Source organism: Clytia hemisphaerica, unplaced genomic scaffold (assembly GCF_902728285.1).
Source record: "Clytia hemisphaerica strain Z4C2 unplaced genomic scaffold, Clytia hemisphaerica genome assembly, whole genome shotgun sequence".
NCBI classification, from domain to species: Eukaryota; Metazoa; Cnidaria; class Hydrozoa; order Leptothecata; family Clytiidae; genus Clytia; species Clytia hemisphaerica.
This window is the reverse complement of record NW_027103979.1, coordinates 401,851-425,516: the sequence shown is the minus strand read 5'-3', so window position 1 is coordinate 425,516 and position 23,666 is coordinate 401,851. Positions and strand designations below refer to the sequence as shown.

General features: G+C 35.0%; 3 protein-coding genes and 1 long non-coding RNA gene across 4 annotated transcripts; 2 read left to right on the top strand and 2 right to left on the bottom strand.

The window, feature by feature from the left end:
• The first annotated feature begins 1,427 nt into the window (after positions 1-1,427).
• On the top strand, positions 1,428-9,901 carry LOC136810887 (sodium-coupled neutral amino acid transporter 7-like). Its single transcript, XM_067067474.1, has 9 exons — positions 1,428-1,507; positions 5,584-5,883; positions 6,110-6,308; positions 6,542-6,671; positions 7,135-7,227; positions 7,588-7,654; positions 8,058-8,320; positions 8,766-8,965; positions 9,509-9,901. Exons 2-9 carry the CDS (start codon positions 5,605-5,607, stop codon positions 9,673-9,675), a joined length of 1,398 nt encoding a protein of 465 aa, XP_066923575.1. The 5' UTR covers positions 1,428-1,507; positions 5,584-5,604; the 3' UTR covers positions 9,676-9,901.
• Positions 9,902-12,003: 2,102 nt separating this feature from the next.
• LOC136810886 (uncharacterized) lies at positions 12,004-14,531 on the top strand. Its single transcript, XM_067067473.1, has 4 exons — positions 12,004-12,115; positions 12,752-12,868; positions 13,140-13,261; positions 14,050-14,531. Exons 1-4 carry the CDS (start codon positions 12,053-12,055, stop codon positions 14,282-14,284), a joined length of 537 nt encoding a protein of 178 aa, XP_066923574.1. The 5' UTR covers positions 12,004-12,052; the 3' UTR covers positions 14,285-14,531.
• Positions 14,529-17,681, bottom strand: LOC136810885 (uncharacterized). Its single transcript, XM_067067472.1, has 3 exons — positions 17,563-17,681; positions 15,912-16,076; positions 14,529-15,677 (listed from the first exon to the last, which is right to left on the bottom strand). Exons 1-3 carry the CDS (start codon positions 17,630-17,632, stop codon positions 14,893-14,895), a joined length of 1,020 nt encoding a protein of 339 aa, XP_066923573.1. The 5' UTR covers positions 17,633-17,681; the 3' UTR covers positions 14,529-14,892.
• A 2,554-nt stretch (positions 17,682-20,235) lies between these two features.
• Positions 20,236-23,364, bottom strand: LOC136810884 (uncharacterized). Its single transcript, XR_010847170.1, has 3 exons — positions 23,029-23,364; positions 21,830-22,515; positions 20,236-20,827 (listed from the first exon to the last, which is right to left on the bottom strand). It is a non-coding gene; the product is annotated as an uncharacterized lncRNA (long non-coding RNA).
• Between the last annotated feature and the right edge of the window lie 302 nt (positions 23,365-23,666).

The following is a 23,666-nucleotide window of genomic DNA, read 5'->3' as shown; positions in this document are numbered from 1 at the left end:
CCAGTACCATCTAGCAGCCGCTATAGCAGCCAGCATATTATCAATAAAGAATGAACAGTTTATGAAATATAAAATGACTAAAACTTAACCTGCAATTGCAAACAAGCTAGAAAAAAATTAAAAACAAAATACAGCGATAAAAACGGAAGGTGATAGAAATTGACCGTCAATCGAACGGAAAGTGATATATACTATCCGTAGATCTAACACGATTTTTTTTCCTATCCGTAATTCAATTTTCAGGGGGTATTGGGTCATTAACAGTTAGGTAGGGTCAGGGTTGCTAGTAACGGCTTGTCACTGTGCCGGGTGCATACTCGGCACCTTGGGCCCCGCAGGGTTGCTAGTAACGGCTCGAATTTCAGTCAGGTTAAAAAAGGGTTACTTTTACCCATATTATAATAACATTACCCCCGTCTTTTTTGTCATTCTATAAGTATTTCCAAATTTTGTATTCTGTTGCGCGTGTGGCTCAACGGATAGCGTGTTGGCTTCTGAATCCGAAGGTCTTTCTTTAGTGGTGGTTCGAATCCGACCCGGTGCGATGATTTGATTGGTCGAAAAATGATTGACAGGTATCAAAACTTAGTCAGAAATGAGAAACTAAGTCTCAAACAGTCAGTAGAAGCAATGATACAGAAGAAAGATAGGAAAGGAAAAGGAGTAGAAGGAGTGTTAGATATACGGATAGTAGTTATCACCTACCCAATCGAACATCACTCATCTGTTTTTCTACTTCCTATCTTTCTATCTCCTTTACTCTTTTCTGACTTTCTGAGACTTGTTTTCTGATTTCTACTAACTTTTCTATGAATTTGATCTTTCAAACTTTCTCCAAATATCGACCCGTCCGGGACTCGAACCCACCAAATGAAAGAGTCTCTGATCAGAAACCCAGCGCGCTATCCGTTAAGCCACACTCGCACAGTAAAACTCACAATTTGGAAATACTTATTGAATGACTAAAAAGACGGGGGTAATGTTATTATAATATGGGTAAAATTGCACCTTTTTTAACCTGACTGAAATTCGAGCCGTTACTAGCAACCCTGCGGGGCCCAAGGCGCCGAGTATGCACCCGGCACAGTGACAAGCCGTTACTAGCAACCCTGACCCTACCTAACTGTTAGTTAATCAATTCGAAACAACAAAACCCCCGGAAACACAAAATCGTAGATAGGAAAAAAAACCATGTTCGATTGACGGTCAATTTTTATCATCTTCCGATAAAAACTAGATAACCTAAAAAACTTTTGCAGCCTGTGTGCTGTGAATACCTAAGTGATGATCTGGTGGATGTCAAGCTAGCTTCCAAAGATTTTAAACACCGAAATCGCTTGATAAGCGATTCAACAAGATTTGCCAATGATCTAGCAGCCTCGTCGGATAAAAAAAAAACTACAAAATATCTTTTCACTTTCACTTTCAAACAACAGTTCAAAGTCCTGGCAAAATCACACGCATTTGAGTGAACTTTTGGCTGCTGAATGTTGAAAAAGAGTTACAGGTATACCTTCCTTCTTTCAAGCTTGTTCTAAACTTTCTGAACACAAATATGAATATTTTGACACTTGAAATTACATGTGGAAGCAACGTAAAACCATAAGATGAGACAACACAGATGATTGTACATATCACAATCAAGGCCGGAAAAAATCTACATTTTTTGTCCCCACCCTTCACACTACCAACCCAACCAAACCTGGAAACCAGCCGACCCAAAAAGTTTTACTGTCATTTTAGAGAAGATTGTATTTTCTTCAAATCAAAGCCTCCCAACTAATAAACCCGGCCCGCCAATCAACTATCTATTATTCCCTGCCGTGTGACGTCATTTTTTCTAAGAAAATGATATAAAGAATATGTACAAGATGATTTAATAAAACTTGCTTAGCTGCAAGGCTTTTAGTGCTCCCATATGGACCAGATTTGGACCTGCACATTTTTTCTTTTTGTTTTTTTATTGCTGTAAGTGAAAATATATATGTCAGTTAGGAATGTCACGCAGTTTGCTTCAGATTTGGTGTTGAAAATAGTGCCTAAGCTGGATTTTGCTGAACCAGTCTATCTGACTTGTCTCTCAGGCTAGCTCTAAAGCTCTAAAACAGCATCCAATAACATGAAAACCAGAATATGATTCTTCAACGGGAATCAATATAAAGTGCACTTACCCAGACGGTACTAATCGAACGTTCGATTGTGATCGAAGTAATCAAGAATGATCGATAATAATTGAAGGTGATCAGTGACCACTTTTCGATTCTATCGGTACGGTGATAGAATACTCACTCAACTCCAAATCATGGCATTTTCTTTGACCATTTTCAATTTGTTCGATCGTTTCGATTACTGTTCGATTACTTTCAATCACTTTCGATCATATTGAATACTTTCGATCATATTGAATACCTTCGATTGTGTCAAATATGTTTCCATCTCGTCCAATAAAATATGAGACTGAGTTTATTTCGTCCAATAAAAACATGCGATTTACAACTTTCGTTTTCTCCGACCAATCAAAATGTGCGATATGGGTTATTTTCTTTCCACACTGCCGGACGAACCACTGCTCATTATTATCCCTACAGGAGAGCGGATTCAAACAGTGTGAGAGAAATGGTGAATCATCGGATTTCCAAATTGGATGATTGAGAGACTCATAAAACCCATCAAAAGTATTTGAGGAAACCCAGGGCGAGCACACTCAAAATGGCAGGGAAGTACTGAAGGTGATTCTTTTATGGCTTCTTTTTGTGGTTTGGTTTTAGGTCAATGTTTTTGGTTTTATCTATGTAATCAACTGGTTATCAAAGTAATCAATTGGTTATCGAAAGTAATCAATAACAATCAAAGTACTCAAACGGTTATCGAGTCTTCGAAAGGGTTGTTAAGAAAGTGATCGAAGACTCACAATTTTTTTGAAATTTTGGTACTCGAAATTCGATTGTTAATCAATAAATGGTTGTTCGATTACTTCGATCATTATTGATTACTTCGATAATCAAATGTATTGATTAGTACCGTCTGGACTTACAAACATCAATACTGTATGTCATGTCAGATCTATATAACAAAATTAATAACGGCACTGTCAGTATAGACCAAAACTCCTATATCAAGAATATGGGATTTGGGGTGCGGGCCAATTTTACTTTCATTTTCAGGGTTTCACTTTCGATTTCAAGCCAACATCTTAGCAACGGGATGCTCGCCCATAGTTACAGGGGTTTGCGCAAAAAATAAAACATAGAAAATTTTCCAAATCCCCCATTTTGATTAATGCAATGAAAAATGAAACTTTTCTATGTTTCACTTTTTTGCACCAATTCTTCAAAATGAAAATATTCAAGATTTTTAAAGTTCTTCTTTTATTCAATGATTTTTCACGGCACTTTGTTGACAATCTAACTCTCGCATCGAATTCCCACTTTCTTCAGTAAATTGGAGATGAGAAAAAACCTAAGCTTTAGGATCACGGATTGAAACAATATATATGAAGGGTGGGATTTTACAGCCGCGCGTCCTGTAAGGCACTGATAGGCCACAGGTGCCAAAAAGAAGGGCCGTTTCAAATGCAGCAACCTCATTGGTGGAAATTTGATAAACAGCTGCAAAGGAGCGCCGGAAAGCAATCAGTAGAAGAGACCACTTTCGTTTTTGTTGCAGATTTCGATGTAAACTTCTCTCAGGGGTTACTTATCAATGTGTTGTGTCAGCTTGTTAGCATTTTATTGTTGTAAAGGGAAGGATAAAAGAGGTAAAACTAGCCTAGTTTCTAATCCTGATATACTGTAGGAGTTTAAGCTTAGACTGGCTTGCGTGCAGCATAGGGTACAAAGTCCAGATATGCGTTTCCCATAATTTTTGTATGAAGAGTTATGTCTATACTGTATGATTCCCATTGAATAATCATATTCTGGTTTTCATGTTATTAGATGCTGTTTTAAAGCTTTAGAGCTAGCCTGTCATATTCCTTCCTTTGTTTTGAGTGTAAAACTCATACTCCTTTGGGATATGTGTGCTGCTTTTGTTTTGAATATTGAATTTCTCTGTTTTCATTGCATATGTACTATTTTTCATGCAACAAAATCAGTTCAAACTGATTTTGTTGCAGACACTTGCAATTTGTTCTGCAATATTTTTATTGCGTTGCACAGCAATTGCAGAAAAAATTGACGTGCTACATTTTGCAATTTCTCGCCCGCTTGCAATGCAACGCTAATTGCATTGCAGCCGCCTGAAAAAACTATCAGTGTAGCCTTAACTTTAGTGCTAAAATTTTATATTCTTTTTTATATACTTTTTATTTTTATACAATCTTATAATTTGTATGTATGGATGTATGTATGGATAGTGGGTCTTAGGACCTTTTATTACTTAAAATATAGATATATAGATAGACATTCTATAGTTGGCAAGTTTCAATATTACCAATGCGGGACAAGATATGCAAGCGGGGTGAGCAAAAAAATTAGCTGGGGATTCGGGCCCATTGATTTGATGGAAAACAGCCAAAACAATATCTAAATTTTACTCTTTTATCATTTTTAAGATCAATAATTTTCCTCATAATTTTCCTCATGTTGGTTGTGTATTATTTGTCATTTTTTGGCGTGACTTTGAGTGTAATTTTAATGGGTTTTCAATGGATTTTCAACACACTGAGGACGAGGTCGATTTTATGCTATTATTGAACTACTATTCTTGCTTTCACTCACTGTGCTAAAACTGCAAGGCCTGATCTAATGATGCAGATAAATTCTATTAAAAGAATAGGGTAATCCTCCACTTGTTAGTGTAAATAGAGGTAAATATTAGTCTCTAATCACATGAAAACTTGAAAAGGAAAAATTGAGGCCAGTTCATTTTCCAAAAAAAACATGGTTGGTCATGGTGATATATGCACCTTGTTTACAGACTTTGATGTGATTATGGATGTTTTGTAAGGCTGCTTTTCAATCTTGAAAGACTGTTTTTTATTAATTTCTTTTTGACTGCCCTGGGTTGGCTTGTCTTTTTCTAGGAAGAAGAAGTAGATTGTAGCTGAACAACAGATTCAAATATCTAGGAGAAGGTGTCCTAAATTTAGTTTGACATTTTAAGGGAACAGCGCAAAGATATTTCTAGGAGTAAGGATCCCAAAGAATTCAGAACAACAGATCCAAAAACTAGGTTAACTAACTATATGGTCGAACAGAATATATTCAAAAGGTCGTCACTGGGCTTCTATCAGTATAAACTTTTTTTTACTATACTAGCCAGTACTAGCAGCTTTTTTCCATAATCTATGTGCAAGCATAGAAAAATATCTAAAACCTGGTTTTAATAAATTTCCACACAGACGAGATAGCTGGGCCAAACCATAAACCAGAGACATGATTATAAAATGTTTGACAGTAAAAAGGTTGACAGTCTTGATATCCAGGCTACTCTAAACAATGGCCATTTTACATTTGTATGGATTTAAGATATTTGATATTCTCAAAAACGCCTTATATATTACCCCTCCTGCTGCTGCTTACTTTTTGTAATCATGTTTATAACTTGTTGTAATTATCGCACTAATTTATTCCTCATACTCAGAGTCCAATGTGAAATACAACAATGAGAAGAAGTGAGGAAGAATTCAAGCAAGTGGTAAACATTGAAGGTAGTGCAAACATGACCATGCACGATGCTGATTATCTTCCATCCATTGAAGTCACAGACCCTATTGTCCCTGTCAGCTCACAACCAAAAGTTCATAAGCTTGAAGAGGGAAATGTACCACCCTATAGAGCAATTTTTCTTATTGCAAATGCTGCTTTGGGAGCAGGGCTTTTGAATTTTCCAGAAGCATACAAAAAAGCTGGTGGTTTACAAACGGCCATTACTATCCAACTGGTATGACAATGTTTATTTTTCCATAATATATTTTACGGTCACAAAAACTTATCAAAACTTATCAAGTCGATTTTGGGAAGCAAATTTAAATTCCTAATTTGAAATGTATTTATAAGTATTTTCAACTTTCTTGATAACTCATTCACACTTTTTAAAGTCGAAAATTGATTTATAAAAACACTGGCAATAAATTTTTATCTATAATTTTTTATATTTATTCAATCAGGTTTTATTATGTTTCATCATTGGTGCTTTCCTGATTATTGCCAGAGCTTGTAACCGTTATCAAGCGCCGACTTATCAAGAACTTATCCTGGGAATATTGGGTCCCAAGTTCTTTTGGCCACTTCAAATTATCATTGCTATCTACTTTTTTGGAACAGCCATTACCTACATGATTATTATTGGCGATCAACTTTCGCCTTGTAAGTTTGATCTCTAAATCTAGTAAGAAATGCTTAAAAACAAAGTCCAAAAATGTTTTCATTCATTACCAGGGATTATGTTATAAAGGTGGGAGCTGAAAATCACAGATTTTTCATTACTCTTTAGTTTTTTACATATATTATTTTAATGTATTTGCAATAATGATGTCTTTAGGTAAGGTATCACAACCTGGCTGGGTCTTAGAATAATTGCTTAAAATTTCTGATTTTAGTTTTCCAGTTTGTGACAGGAGAGAGTGGCAAATGGTACACAAACAAGAAAGTCTTATACACCATATTTTCATTGTTGTTTTTGCTTCCATTATGCCTGCCAAGAAGATTGAAACTCCTTAGCTATACAAGGTTTGTGGTTTTTGTTTTCGTTGCATTTTGTATGGTATATTCCTGTTTCTTCTTTTTCAACTTGGGTAGAAAAACATTTAAAGTTGTTCATTTTTGAAATTGTTATTTTTCCTAAAGCTTTAGAATAAATGAATAATTTGAGCATGATCATTTTGAACTGACTACAATTATCTTTATTGTGAGGCTAATAATTCTTTTTAACACCTTATTACACGAATATTACTAGGCAAGTATTCAACGGCCTTGAAATTAACACGCAAAAAATTAACATGGATTTTATTAGCTTTTTCAAGGACACCACGGCTGGTTTTAATTAAGGGGGTTTTTATTAACACGAAATTTTTCAATTCGTGTTAATAAAATAGCTAGTAATATTCATGTAATAAGGTAGTTTCACAAAAAGATATTTATTATCTTTATAAATTTCACACATAATAAAATCTTGATATTTTTTCATGTTCAGTTTCTTTGGAGGCATCGGTGCATTCTTCATAACATTTATCATTATCTATAAACATTTTTATGGAGGTTATTCAAACCATGGCCCCGATGAATAGTTAGTGATTTATCTTTATGACTTTATTTATAACTCCTATTCTGCTTACATTTTATTCGTACATCGGTCGGTCGTTACTTGACCTCGGGCAATATTTCTCAGTACAGCCCTCACTAACCGGTCATTATTGCTTACTTTAAACAAATTATGTAAATTGTTCTGTTTTTTTCGATCAAATCATGTCACTTGCGACCAAACATAGCTGTTGTAAAATGACTTTACCAAAAAAAAAAAAAAAGTTTGGGTCCTTAAATTTCGACGATTCTGGTTTTAGCCCATGAGTTAGAGCGGGAAAATCGGGCTCACTTAACTTCGTACATTGCTTGACTTTTATTTACTAGTAACTGTTTTTATTTTCAGTACTGAAGTAAAATCCGACTGGAAATCCTGTTTGGGTGTCGTACCCGTCATTTGCTTTGGATTTCAGGTTTGTTTCAACTGATAGTGATAGTTAGCTCTACTGTAATTATTAATTTTGATTATGATAAATTCTAACAATTTATTTGCTAATTTATAATGATGCTCCGTTTCATTCATTACAAGAGGCATTCAGCCTTCTTGCTTCTTGTAACTCTAAAATTTTCTTGATAGTAGAAATGACTAAAACTTTTTTCAAGAACAGAGTAAGTCTTAAAACTTTTTTAGAACAAATAAAAAAATTATTTCATTTAATGAATGAATGAATAAATGAATGAATGAATGAATGAATGAATGAAGGGAATCTTACGTATCGCTCTGTGCATTAGGATTGAAATTACTAAATACTTTCTAAAAAAAGTCTGAAATATTGTTTTAAGCAAAGAAACGACTTACTAACTTTTCTCTTTCAGTGTCACGTGTCTTCTGTGGCAGTTTATGCTGAATTAAAGAACCGAAGTACCAAACGTTTTTTCATATGTGCTTGTTTTGCAATGTTAGTGTGTGTCCTCACTTACTCGCTGTGTGGAGCGTTTGGTTTCATGACGTTTGGTCGTAAGACCAAAGCTGATATTCTTCAAAATTATGACGACGATGACACACTGGTGAATGTAGCTCGATTGGCTGTTGTCTTCATCTTGCTTTCTTCATTTGCTATCATCACTTTCTGCGCCAGGTGACTTTCTTTATTTTTGCAATTCCATCATTTTTGAGGCTAGTCTTTTTTATCAAGGTTCATTCATTCAAGACTTTAAGTCGAGAATAAATCATTATTATAGTTTGTCTATGTAACGAAAATAAACAATTAAAAGTCCTCATTTTCTTACTTTGATGGTATCCTATCTCAGGATGAGTTGATTGACTTTTCTTTCACCAAATCCCAGAGATCCCCTGAAAAAAACTTTCGAAAAGTTCCTAACCTTAGAAAGATTTTCTTGACTTTTTTCGAACCCTTGATTAGACCTAAAAAGGGGGAAATCTAGATCCTCAGTTTTTGTCTTTTTGTTGTATTCGTAACCCTTAGAGAGACTTGGAAAGGTCAAAGAACCACTCATACCAAAGTATTCTCCACCAGGCTACTAACACTTTTATTACTTTCCATGATTTTTATCCGTTTACAGGACTGTTATTGATGATATAGTTGTCAAGATTCGTAAATATAACGAGCATGACCAAATAAGGACAGAGCGACGACGACGAGTGATCGAGACATTGTTATGGTTTGCATTCTCATTGCTGTTAGCTTTGGTTGTTCCTGATATTGGAGCTGCCATCTCCATGATTGGTGGTTTAGCTGCTTTCTTCATCTTTGTTTTTCCAGGTATGTGTTCTATTGTTGTTAAGTCATGTAACTTCCGCCATTATGAAAGCAAACATTCGATTTGCGTAAGTGATCCCATCGTACAGATTATGGCAGAAATTACGTAACTAAACCAAGGATGAAGAAAACCTCTATTAGTACTACACTTACCTATAACAATTCAAAAGTTCGCTCTTAAAAATCAAATGGGTCTGATTGATTGAAACTTAAAAAGATGATGTAATTGACCTAAATGAACCAATCAGTGCTGATAAAAAGCGTTTATTGTTAAGGGAAATTTTGGATTGTTATAGGTAAGTACGTCCAGGTCAAGTATGGGTAGATAACTCGTCGGGAAAGCGGAAGATGTAACTGGCTAGGTACGTGATTGACCAAACTCACTAGGTCATCGCATATATATCAAAATATGACGGGATTGAGTTAAAATTTGCAAGGTTCGAATGGGGTTTACGAAACCAAAAAGGCTAAGTATGAAAATATAATTTTTAAATAAAAAGTTTGGACTTTGGACTTTCTAAAAGTCTCTCTTTCTTATTTTGGCAGGTTTCTGTTTATTGAAGACTATCAATCTGGACAAAATTAGATTAACCAAAAAAGATTGGGCACTAGTTGTGGTAGCGATCATGTATATTGCTGTTGGTATCTTCATTTTTGGTGAAACTACAACACTGGCCATTCAAACTGATTTAAAACCGAGAACAATTTTATAGTTCAGCTATTGATACTGTAATCATGTAAACATTTTGTATGGGAGGAAGATCTGTTCTTGTCGATCCCAACACCTGGCAAAGTTCAAAATTCATTGAACACTCAAAGCTAAAATGACTAACTTGCCGGGGCAGACAATCTGTCAGAAATGGTATACAAATTGGAAAAACTAGTTGACCTAGTTTTAATTTTAGTTCTCTTTAATTTATATTCCCAGTTTATTAACTCGTTTTTTATGATTCCGATGATGCTCACTAAAAAATATTATATCATGTTCATCAGTCCGAAAGTGGTACCGGGGGAGGGGGCACTCATATGGTTTGACCTACGGCATGTGCCGCCCTTAATGCATTGTAAGGGTGTACTTTTGATAGAGTGCACTACAAGACTCTTCTTTTAGCTTGATACACTGTAAGGGTGTGGTTGCGGACTGCTGAATTGCAAGTCTGGCAGTAAAATTCTCATGTATTAGTTTTGACTCAAACCTATATTGAATTGTTTTCCACATTGTTTCGGCATCGTAGGCTCATTTTCAGGTGGCTTCAGCAAAATAAGATATGAAATCAAACTACACTGTAAGGGTCAGAAAAGTTAGGTAAAATGCATTGTAAGGGTATCTTTTCACTTCTGAAGGGCTGTACTGTAAGGGTCCGATTTTGATAGCCATTTTTTTTGGCAGTATATACTGTCTCTGGCTTAGGAATCGAGTGCCCAACCCCCCTCCTGGGAGTGGTACAAGTAGCTCTGGGGACGAGATTGATGAAATTTAGATGACATTTTTAGATTTAGCTGCACTAGGATCAGAAATGATAAATATTTTTGTTCTAAAGCACAAACAACTTTACTTAAATTCTATTCTTGTGTCGAAATTTTCATTTCACGAAATATTTTGCATCCTGTGATTTTTTGCGATTTTCGACCCGTGAAAGTATTATTTTTGCGATTAATACAATTAAAGCCTTTTCCTAATATTCCATTCGAATACTTTCTGGTCATCCGAAAAACAACAGCTAAAATATATATTCTTCGTAAACAATAACTTTTATTAATATATTATTACAAAATAGTTCAAAACAGTTTTAGCCGGATAATTTAGACATTTAGACAAATATTTTTTGATACTTGACGATGTATATATACCTGCTAGTCACCTTAAAATTTGCATTTTTCATATTTTTATATTATTACAGCATTGTTAAAGTGAAATTTAAGTGATTTTACATTACCATGTTTACAAAATATTGACTTGAAGTCAAATTTGCTACGAGTAAGATCTCGTCAATTCTAAAATCCATTGATTTCTATATCCCTGGTAGGATATCTTTTTGTCCATTGGATAAGACATTTTTTATTTCACATCATTGCAATTGAAATACAAAGATTTTGGCATTTTCTCGCACTTCTACCAAACCGGATTGGGTTTAAATAATTTTTTGGATTTTTCCTTGTTAAATTATAGTCACTATATGAGTGTGTTGAAAATAAAGAAAAGTCCCCATTTTAGAAAATATTTAATTTCTAAAAATAAGTAAATATTGAATCTTTTTATTTCAATTTGTTTGAAGTTTACGTGGTTCAAATTTATCATAAATCAATTAAAATTCATCAGATTTAATTGCAAGTGTAACTATACATCTGTTCCAATTTTGCACCCGCCAATTTTCAAACATTGAAAAAAAGATTTTCGAAATATCTATAAGGTATGATATTTTATGTATGAAACTATGTCTTGTAATTATAACTATCTTCTACTGGAGGGTGGATCTTTAGCATCAGCAAAGATTAGCTTCAATTCAATACTTCTGCAACACTTTTTAATTTTGTGGCTAATATTATGTAAGGGTGTAGAGGGAGTTCAAAATCTCTTTAAATAAGTCCAAAAATAGTCGTACCGTTCATTGGGCCATTCCATTTTATATCCATACAGGGGTGTGGAGGAACATTTCCAAGGGGTATTCGGAGAAGAATTTCCAGGGGGTCTAAAGGAGTATTATTTCATTTTTCCAGAAGGTAAAAGGTTGTTCTAAAATTTTCAGGGGGCAAAAGACGGGTTTTAGTACGTCCACCCTCACTTTTAAGGTATGAAAATTTTTTTCCAAGGATTCTTTTTAAAATTTTGCCATTTTCCAGGAAATGTCCACAATTTTCTAGGAATCTTTTTTTACCTTGAAAATGTTCGTCCACTCCCTATATGAAAATTTAATGGAACAGCCCGTTACCACGTAGAAAATTCCTGAAAGATATTGGAGCTCGCTGTGCAGAGGGAGACTCTGCTATTGTGGGCTCCACGGATTAACCAATTCAACTTGATTTTCTATTGTTATAGTCTTATAGGGGATCATAATAAAAATTATTGCGTTTTGAACGTCATTGAAGAAAATGGCTTGCATCGAAGGAAGAGTTCTTGGATTGACAAGTTTCAGAGCAAATTTGGTCGTTGAGGTATTGAAACATTTATATTCCCCTGCCCAACAGCCCCGATGGAACTTCTTCCCACAATGGAGATGAAAATTACTATAGAAATCCCAATGGGGATAGAAATTCTATTGTTTCCCCAGTTAAAAAATCCAGTCTGCAATTTTTATTTCCATTGAGTTTCGATGGGGACGGAAACAAAGTAAATTTTCCAGAGGGTAGGGGTCCCACCGGGTCGTGACACAGGGGTTTATTTATCATGTTATTCTAGTTTGCCAGCATCCCTCTGAGTTGTTTGGTTATGACAATAACTATTCCCAAGACATGCGCGTAGCCGACATATCATTTTATAAAGAGCGGTTCATCACGAATGAACTTTCCTAACAAAATTTCGATCTAAGTAGGAATGAGTACTAAGCTTAATACATATTATTGTATAAGCAACCAGGTATCTAACAGTCTAAGCCTCAAATTTGCCGATTTTTTTCACTATCTAGTAAAGTAGTACAAAAAATACTAAGCAAGAATAATAATAGGTAGCTAGAAAACTAAGTAAGCAACTCCGAAACCCAAAAATTGGAAATCTTCATAAAAAATGTGCAGATGATATTTGGTACCTAGGTAAATTGATTTAAATTATCTCACTTTTAACTTCTATTTCAGTTTGTCGTCGTCGAAAAGACTAACTCATCAAGGTCAAACGAATCATCCATTCTAATTGACTTTCAAGACTCTAATTGCATAAAAGAACGCCCCAGTCGAACACATTCTTTCTTCAAGGTACGTGAATAGCTGGGGAATATATTCTGGGGAATTCGTAAATAGTAAACTGCATACTGATACAGTCTGCTAGACATTAATAAGGTAATATTTGCTCTTCATATTTGATTCTTTCTACAGTGATTAGATTGACACATGCGCGATAAAATTTCTATTATTGGTCTTCAGAGGTTAATATATTCTTTGAAAACTTAACCTCTGATACTCAGGATAGGTACGATTCGTTCCCGAAAAAGGAATTTTCCAACCAAACTCCTCTTCCGTTTTTTAGATACATACCACGCGAGAAACATTCGAGGACTTGGTTATCCCGAACTTCAATGTTTGGAGAGACGTCAGGAAATCACAAAAGAATGTAGAAGAAAAATGCAATCAAACACAAATCCAACAGAGGTAAACCTTTTTAAGGCCTTTTAGTCTTTATTGTGCGGAATATTTTATTTTTCAGAGCTATGATTACCTTGAAGGATTAAGAAACAATTGTAATAATTTTCGTTTTTTAGAAACCTTATCACAGACTCGGTGGGACCCTTCCCCACTATGAAAAGGTTTGTCGAGAAAAACACCCTGAATTCGGGGGGAAGTGACTGATTTTTTGTGAATCCTCAGAATTTAATATTTCCACCGGATCACTGAGATAGAAGTGTTTATTATTCCATATAGCACACAAAATCTATTTAATATTACACCCCTGTCTCACAGCCCCGGTGAAACTTTTCCCCACAGCGGGGACAAAAATTTCTATTGAAATCTCAATGGGGATAGAAATTCTATTGTTCCAAGATTAAAAAATCCAGTGGGGATGGTTTTGGAGTGCAATTTTTAAGCATTGAATTTCGAATGGGGTGAAATCAAAGTCAACTCCCTAGACTTGTGAACACGTCTGTTATTACTTTTCGCGCGAGATTTAGAGTTGGGATACTAGTTAGGTAAAATCTTGCCTGTACCAGACGACCACGGCTTTTTCCTGGAATTCTTCGTCCAACTCCATGTATGGATATAAAAAGGAATAACCTGATATTCCATATCAATAATAAACCCTCAACAGAGAGGACTCGAACAAGTTGACGCATATACATCTATATAGATCTAAAATTGAGACGGTTGGATAACAAATCTTTCCAGACATTAAAATAAACGATATGAAGAATATAATATTACCAGTTTTTTTCATTTTGTAGATTTTGGACCCATTTTTGTGGAGATACAAGATCCGAAAGTGATATTACCTCGATCACCCAAACTAAGAGAGACGTCAACTTCACTTCAAATTCTATACTAAACGAGACAACAAATCACAAATGTTTAACCGTGGTCAGACAAATCATGGTACCTACTATGACAATTTCATCAATTTTATTGGGAATCTGGGTTCGATATGGTCTGAAACATTACGCGAAAGATGCATTGTTATAAACTCATTCAGTCCAAGCGCTGTCATTGAAGACATCAACTGTCATCTAACCTGGGTTTTATGAACTATTGATTTTTATGTTTCTGGTCTCTTGCACTTTTGCACAAAACTTTGCTGATTTCTCCTGACAACAACAAAATTTTTAATTTTTTTTTTGCAAAATGATCCTTTTTATGATGTGCAAATTAGACCAATTTTTTCTACCATCAGCCAAACTGAAGTTATTTAAAAAACAAGTTTTGCTGGTAATCCTCTCTTGATATGATAATGTAGTACATTGATTGAATCACGTTTAGCTTAATTTAGTACCGATACCCGCTCGAAATCTCAAAAGGAAGGTATCATGATGAAAATCTTTCTATTGATATGACAACGTAGGTATTACAATTAACATTGCAGCCAAGTTCATCTTTTTCCTCCGTCACAGGAACGAAGTTTAGCCCCCAAAACCTCGTTTATTTTAGTTCGCCTGCTGCTCGGAATCTCAAAAGGATGGTTTTATTCGATGTTATTGTTGATGATACATGTCGACCCATTTATTGTCATATTCTGCTGCTTTCTATTCGTTCATTTCAACTTGTGTATTTTTCGACCGTTCGAAATGGTATTACTATCGATGTGGCTCTTTTTTATCAAGGTTTTCATGTCCCGTGCTCACGCTGGTGTGAAGTAACGTGGACCCCACTGTAGGCTTACTGAGCAACAAGGGACACGAGGGAGAAGAGTTTTGTTTGAAAATGAAGATATTATCGCTTTCGTTCTTCTCTTTTCGAGGTTGGATGATGAATAAGAGTAAGGAGAAGTTGAAGACAAAGACCATTTTGATCACTTTGTCATCCCCGATCAAGAACGATCCCATTCCAAATGGTTGAAATTCTTCTTCATCGTCATCCTCCTCGTCATCATCCAAGTCGCCGACATCTTCACCGTCATCGGAATCGACGTCGAATTCCTCATATTCGTCGTCATCGACTTCATATTCGTCGTCATCGACTTCATATTCGTGGTCATCGACTTCAGATTCCTCATAATCATAGTCAATAGAGTCAGTATCGAGTTCAAAACCGTGCACTAAACGGTATAATTCTTCGCACCACATATTTTCGTCAGGGTCTTCTTCTACGATTGTTGATCGATATTGATATTCAAAGACATTTTTCGAATACCATTCTTCTTCAGATGTTTGGAAGAATTGGTTAAGTTTATAATCTTCCTCGTTCATACGTTCATTTTCGTCACGTGTTCGACGTCGGCGGGAGATTCTATTAATCTTATCTTTCATTTCCCTGAGTTTTTGAATTAGTACCTGGTATCCTTCAATCCTGTATTTTTCCTCGAATTTGCGATGATCAGCGATTTCCAATTGGTCGTTAACGTGATGAGCGTTGTGCTGGCCTATAAAATAGCGGTGTATTGTTTCATTGTACAGATTTAGTCAAAATAAAACTTTTGCAAAGCAAAGAATTTTATCCGTGAGTGGAACCAAAGTTTCTTTGATAAAATAAAATTCACTCTGAAGATACATAGCTATGAAGGGGGCGTATATAGATGCCTTTAAGTCCACCGTACTAATTTTTCAATAATGACTTCCTGAGTAACACTAATCTAGGATTCAAATTAATAATATACCTTGCTGAACAAGAAAATCTTCACTGGGGATAATTTCCTTCTCATTATTGACGATTTTACCAGGGAAATGATTGACAGAATTTGAATTTTTCTCTTCTGCAGCATAAAAATTTTCACTGAGCTCATCATTTGTCATTCGAGCACTGCTCCCGTAGACATCGTCAGCTAAAAGATACGGTTAAATAAAAAAGTAAATTCTAGGAATTCGCTAATCCTTCAAATCTAATTTTTTCCCTCATGGATTTATTATAGAGACTCTGGATAAACATCGAATGCAACGGTGGAGAGCGAAGTATTGTCTTTCTATTGTTTCAGAAAACAATTGATGTTCTAGCTTTGTCCGCAAAGGACAACTGTCATGGCGGCTCGAAGATGTCTGATTTAAAAAAACGTTTATCAGTCTTATGTTTAAAAATTTCTCTATAGCTCTTTCTTTTTGTACATTTGCAGAATAAAAGTTTGAAAGTAAGGCTAGCATACCAAGCTGGATACATTTGTGAAATCTAATGTGAGAAAACCATCATTAGACAAGAAATTCAGACAAAATGCTTATAATGTAACAAAATTTTCAATTGGAAATATCTTTACAAGACTGTCTCCAGAAGAGCTGAAATTAACATAAATAATAAGACTTGAGTCTCTTGGCTCCACTGTGGTATGAAAATCCTTTGGAGGCACGTGGTGGCAAGGTGGTTTTTTTGAGGTTGAAGTTTGAAAATTTCCGGTGTAAACATTAAATTTCTTATACACAACACGTCTTTTGCATCTTTCTCACAGCTTGAAACGTCATAACGACTTATAATTATCAATAAGGTGGAAGAATCTGACTCTCAAAGGACAGTTTTAAGTCTCTTTTGGGAATTGGATGAGTGATTTTCGATAAGAAATGTAATAAAAATGCTTCGAAAAATCATTTAATGAGGGAAGGAGAGTGAACAATAATATCATTACTGCGGACATAGCTAGTACACAAGAAATTGCCAAAATTCAGCTCATTGTTTTTCCAGTGTCTATAATAATTCCATGGTTCCCTACCCCGGTAAAAATTGAGAGAAAAAGGTAAGTTTTTTAGATCTCATAGAAAACTTTCTTGCTCATAGTAAACTAGTTGAAATTCAACCTTTTTCAGAGCCACCCCCGGTGAACTTCAAAATTTCAACAGTTCATTGAGATAGGTATCTCTACTGACTGGTGTAACACATGCATTATCGATAAAACACAATCCTTTTCTCTCGCAAAATACAATGGCAATGTCGTCAGAAGAATGAAAGTCGTGCGGAAAGAGAACAAATTTCAAAAAGGGCTCCTTTTCCATTGCTCTTTTTTAATTTGGAACCGGCGGAAATTGCTCGTCTAGTTTTATCATACAGAACCCCCCCCCCCGGCCGGTGCCGCTGAAGTTCGAAAAGTTGACTCTGTCAGATATGAACTTTTGGTAAAAAGGTGACCCTGATTGAAGATTTTTCCAATTTCACCCTAACAAGTGGCAAAAATGACTAAAAGTAGACGAAAAAATGAAAAATTAGAAAAATTTTAACTTGAGAAATTGTCCAAATAACAAAAAGTGGACCCTGGTTTATGACCCTGTCAGACCCTAAAAAACCTAAAAAAGGGACCCCCCCCCCGGGACAGAAAGAAAATGAAAACTTACCATCAGTCTCATTGGATATAGCAGCGGCAACAAAACAGCAAAATTTCTTGAAATATTTAATGACTATCATATTTGAAACCAAGAATTGGCAATATTATTTCCACAAATGACCACTTGGTGGTTGCTGAATGAATGATTATTAAAAGTTTGCTTTTAAAGAACTCGAAGTTTTATCAAAATACATATTTTTTTATTTGACGTCAGTTCGTACTTATGAAGAAATAAACCGAAATCGCCTTAGCCTGCACCAATCTCTACTCCTAAAAACAGTACCACGAAGTACAGCTTGCTACGGTTAGGTAGGTAGTAATCCTGTGTCTGTATTATTTTTCAAAAGTCTTTGCAGGTCTCTGTGGTGGAGCGTAGAGCTATTTTAGCATTTTAAATGTTTCAACTCAACCTGTAAAAGCCCTAATAATCAATTTGTACCCCTCTTAGTAGACTGAAAATAACTTCTTCGTCCATGCGAATACACAACAAAGATTTTGATTTTAAAGATAATTTCATAATTTTCCTTGAAATTAAAAAAATAAAGATCAATATGGAAAACCAAGTACTTAAAATTCAAGGCTAAAAGAGTAGCCAGCGGTAAGTCTGATCACGATATCACGCATTTTTTTATCTTCAATATTCAATCGCAATCATAGTTTGATTCGCAAACCTCTATAGATATATCTCCTATATAAGAAACTTTTTTCGCTAGAGGATGAGCAGAAGCCTATCGCAATCACGAAAATCAGCAAAAGATTTAGATAATCACGTATCCCTTTGCAAACGTCCAAATCACACATCACGGCTCAAAAACCTTTCAAATCACAATCACGCTTTGACCTCTGATCCCGCAATCACGAAAAAAAATCCCAAATCACGTAATAACGCAAAAAAAAGGTCCCTATCATGCCATCGCGAAAACTGCTTGGGGAGCCACCTAAAGTGATAAAAAATACAAAGAAAAAGTCTTCATAGACTTACTATAATTTTGACCAATTCTTTTAAGAGCATAATACATAATCAATATGATATCCCCATTTCCACCACTGATAATTTGCAAAGCATCTTTATGAAAACTGTTGAATAAGTACAAATTCTTTGTCTTGAGTTTCAGCCAAAAAAGGTATCGATCATCAATTTCTCTTTTCGTTCTTCGCCAGGAACACATAGATTATCCGTCACCATTACAAGTTTTTGAGCTAGCTAGCCGACCTGTTAGAGTTTTCTGTTTCTGTTTGACCATTTTTGTCTACAATAGAAATAGAAAAAACAAAAGTACTTAAATAATCCACAAATAAAAGCGTTTCGATATTATTTAAAATGACTAAAGATTCTTTATAAGAACCAATAAATTTTTATCGAGTTATTTTTATTTTTTATTTCCCTTTGAGCCTATAATTGTTCTATTTTCAAGGTAAAATTGCGATATTTAAGGCTTTAAACTCGAGAATAAAATAATCAAGGAAGAAAGTGATATCTTTATGGTTTCCCGTTTGAAAATAAATCCGAGAGAAAAAGGTTAACAATCTACAGTATACAATGTTTTGGGTATCCAAGCTAAAGGAAAAGGAAAACATTCTAAGGAAATGATATTCTAAGAATTTGGAATATAAAATCTCGTTTCAAGCACATAACATCTGAACTCGAATACGGTGTTTAGCCATACCCCGTGTCATAGACCCGGTGTGACCTCCACTAAACTGGAAATTCTGACCGAAATCTTGTTCCCTGTTAGAAAAAAAAAGACACTAACATAATCAACCCCCACTGGGAAAATGACTTCGATGTGCAACGAAAAAAAATGTACTCCAAAACCATTTGCATTGGATTTTTGGAGCTGGTAACAAAATAATTTTTATCCACATTTGAATTTCGATATACATTGTCATCCTCAGCGTGGCAGAAAGTTTCACCGGGACACTGAGACAGGGGTGTATTAGCCTAGGGGCCGTCCACATAGTACGTACGCACTAAGGGGAGGGGAGAGGGGTCAAAGGAAAATGTACGTACGCTTGTTTTTTTGTCTACTTTTACGCTTGTTATACACATCAAGGAAAAGAAAAAGTTTCTTGATAAACATTGAGTTGTATGAAATAAAGGTCCGAACCAAACGATTTGAATTCGAAATTTTCTTCAACCGAGGGGGGGGGGGTGAATGAAAAAGTACGTACTTACCAGAGGGGGTATAGCCATTTGCGTACAGGGGGGAGGGAGTTTGTTCAACATTTTAGTGCGTACGTACTATGTGGACGGCCTAAATATAGATCAAATTGAGAGTCTTGTTCTCGAACATTGATTCAATCTCTGGGTACCATCAGTTTCACCAGTACCAGCATTCGACGACGAGCCATTTTTACGAATTATCTGCTGTTCTTTGCTAGGAGACGGTTTTTTAATGAAAAAGTGAGCAGCAGGTCTCATTTTCTAGGAGGGTCAATCTTACTTCAAAATATCTGTTGTTCTATTACAGGAGAAATGTTATCAGTGACTAGCAGATCAATTTTTTGAGACAGTGAGACAGGTGTGCAGACAAAGAACAGCAGATCAAAATTTTTGAGACACTTAGATAAGGTAAAAACCTAAGAACAGCAGATCAAATTATCTATGGGACAGGGTACAAAACTAGGGTCTCAGGAATCGAAGAATAACAGATGTGAATTTCTAGGAGTAGGATTTTTCCAGCATCGAGACCAACAAATCAAAATTTCTAGGTTGAATATACGTGAACAGCAGATATTCAAAAAAAAAGGTCGTCACTGGATGCTTGTGTACCATCAGTGACAATAAAATAAGAATCAGTCTATTCTTTATCTACTCTTTCTGAAAGTACTTTTCATCAAGGTATATGGTATTGGAGTTATCTTCACAAGATTAATTTCCGACATTATTGCAACTTGACTGAGTGTTTCTTCCAAGAGATTTTGTTCGAATTCACTGAAGATTGATACCAAAGCATGGTCTATGATGCTCGCATCAACCTTATTACCCTTCAAGAGTTTCCAAAGACATTTTCTGGCAATTAAGATTTGAATTCGTCGATTGAGCTTCGAAAATTCCACACACATTTGTAGAACCGGAAATGGCTCAGAAATTTGATTGGTCAGTCCCTCTTCCAGTTTATTAAAACCCATCTTCTCTGATATCACAAGGTACTCGAGTAAGGATTTGCTTTTTGACGTTGAAATGGTCGAAATGTACGATTCAATCTTATCTGTCAGCCAATCGATTTGATATTCTTGGCAGAGTGGTGACAAAATGAGCATGTCTTTTTCATCTGAAAAGTAATCATTAATACTCTGAAAGATGCAAAGATGCAAAAAAAAACATAGGTAGATGGGGAGGTAAGGACGCCAGCCTTGCTAACTCCATCCCCTAAGGCGAAAGCCACGATAGCATGATTGAAGGGGGGGTTTCAATGGTCCAAATACCGTCACCGAAAATTTTTACATTTCATTTTGGGCCTATTTCGTCAGGAAAGGTACACGTTTTTTTTTTTTTTAAGAAACACACTTTTAAGAAACATGAAGCTCAGAATGCCTAAAAACTAAGAAACATCTAAGAAACATGCTGAGACTGAGAATGAGAAAATAACATTTTTAACACGGTTTTTTTAGAACCTTCCAATCTTTGCATGAAAAATAGGCTGATTATGTCAAAAAGTTTAGAAACATGCAAGAAACATTTAAGGCTCAAAAGACCGATTTCTTAAGAAACATTGAGGCTGCTTGGTAAAACTAGTTTCTTAAAAAAAAACGTGTATTTCAACTGCAAGAATTGTTGATGAAATAAGGAGTAAGGGATACCCTGCTGAAAACTTCTTTTTCAACTGTTATTAGCTCAGTATATCAAAAGAACGATCTAATTTCCAAGTGAAACCATGGTTTGTGAAGGCCGAAGATTTATAGTTTGTATAAACTAAAATTTGTTCCCTCCATTATTTTTTGCTTTATTTGTACTACATGTTTTTTTTTATAAGCATACAAAAATCCGAAAACAGGCTCAGAGATGCTTAGTTCGAAAGCTTAATAAGGCTGAAAATGCTTGAGGGGATGCTTAAATCTAAAGCATAAATTCAGGGAAATACTGAAAATCCGTAAAATTCCAGCCAAAAAAAGCCAAAATCAGGAAAAAAACATTTTTCGTAGGCTCAAGTAATGCTTGCCATATGCTTAATTTTTCCGCATATCTGAGCCTAGATATGCTTATAAGTGCAATGCTTATAAAAAAAACAGTTAAAAGAGAGACAAGCGAGGCTAAATGTTGCAAAAGTACTTACAGTTAAAAGAGTGACAAAGTGAGGCTAAATGGTGCAAAAGGCATGCAACATGTGTCAATTTCTTGCCAGGCAAGTCGATTCTTCTACTCTGACCTTCTATGAAATGTGTTGAACTCAACATTGCTTTGAACACTGGAGAATTATTGGTAAGTATAAAAGAATTGACGTGAATCTCCTTTCCTCTACAACCAAAGTGATACAATTTGGAGAATTTTTTGGACAAGTAATTGATTCTAAGTCAATGTCAATGTTGGGACTTTTCAAAGGTTCAAGAAAGTCTTTTTTCACTGATAAATCAACAACTCGATCCTCGTGTAAAATCAATTCGAAGAAATTGAAAATCATGCTGGCATCAGTAAACCCGCTCTTGAATTTACTATGATAAACTTTGAGAACAGAATTTTTGATAATTTCCATTTGTAGTTTTTTATCCAGAGTTTTAAAAGATGGTTTCAGTGAATGGTTTAAAGTTTCCAAGATCATTTCTTTTATCATGATTTGACGAACATACCCCTGGATGTCATACTTGTGAAAAACATTTAATATTACGAGCAGATCCTCGTTGAAATTCTGACAACTTTCAATATACTTTACATCGATTTGCTCCAACAAATAATCTTGAAACATTTTCAAATGGAGTGTTGTGCTGATTTTGAATAAATCGTCAACTTCCGCTACATTGCAAACTGTAAAATGTAAAAGAATACATTATTTCTCAAAGAATGAAATTGTTCCGTAGGAACCGTGGGAGATTTCATTCAGGGCCACACATTTATGCCAAAGATTTCGACTGAGCTTCTTAAAATCTCAGCAAAATTTAAATATTGATGGTAAACCAAGAAACTGTAAATTACAAGTTATAAAGAACTTGAGGCGAAAAATGGATCGAAAAATAAGGAATTGTTAAGGAACTGCTCAGGCTTTGTTAAAGAACAAAGAGTTAAACTTGAACTTGCACGCATTTACAAAAGCCTAAACAAAAAGATGACAAAATATTGACGAAGCAACATTCAATAAACGTCTTTTTCTGTACTGCAGTCCTTTGTTATACTTATATATAAGTCACATACTTAGCAAATCCAATCTTAACAGCCAAGAAATTCAATAAGGAACTTTGAGGCTGGAATTATCTGAAAAATAAGGAACTCCAGGCTTGGAACCAAGTTAAGGTTCCTTATAAAAAAGAGTTTAATGCTTACACTCAAGCTTGTTGGTAGAGATCTTTGGACAATAAAATGACAAAACTTTGATCAATCGTTCCGAAGTAACATCTGTTTTAGAAATCATTGGCAAAGTCCGTCCACCAGATACCATCTCCAAGAAACTGGACGGTAAGTGAACTTCTTTGTCTTTTGCTTCGATGATGACGTCACAATCATTTTCATCAAAATCGAACGGAATCAATTTTTCTTTTCGTTTCTCGTTTGTTACTCCTTTCAACATCTTAGGATGTTTTCCATCGCCTTCAAGCTTTGGAGTAAACGCCGAAAGGTCTTTGTTTTTCCTTTTACTCATTTTTTTGGATTGTTTTTTTTTTCACTGAAAATATATAGTAGAAAATAAATTTCAAAGAATTGAGCTTTTAACATTTAAATTGTTACGGAATAAAATACCAAATTGCAGTCTTTGTTTTGATTTTTTAATAAGAAAAATAAGTAAAAATATGAATAGTCATAAAAGAATAAAAAAATAGACAATAAAATCAAAATTTAATAAAAATTTAGTTTAAAAAATAATAGATTATAATTTGATGCCATTATAAATCAATACAATTAAAAAATTATTTTGAAACAAAAAATTATTATTTTGATAAAATAAATCACTCGAATGGGGAACT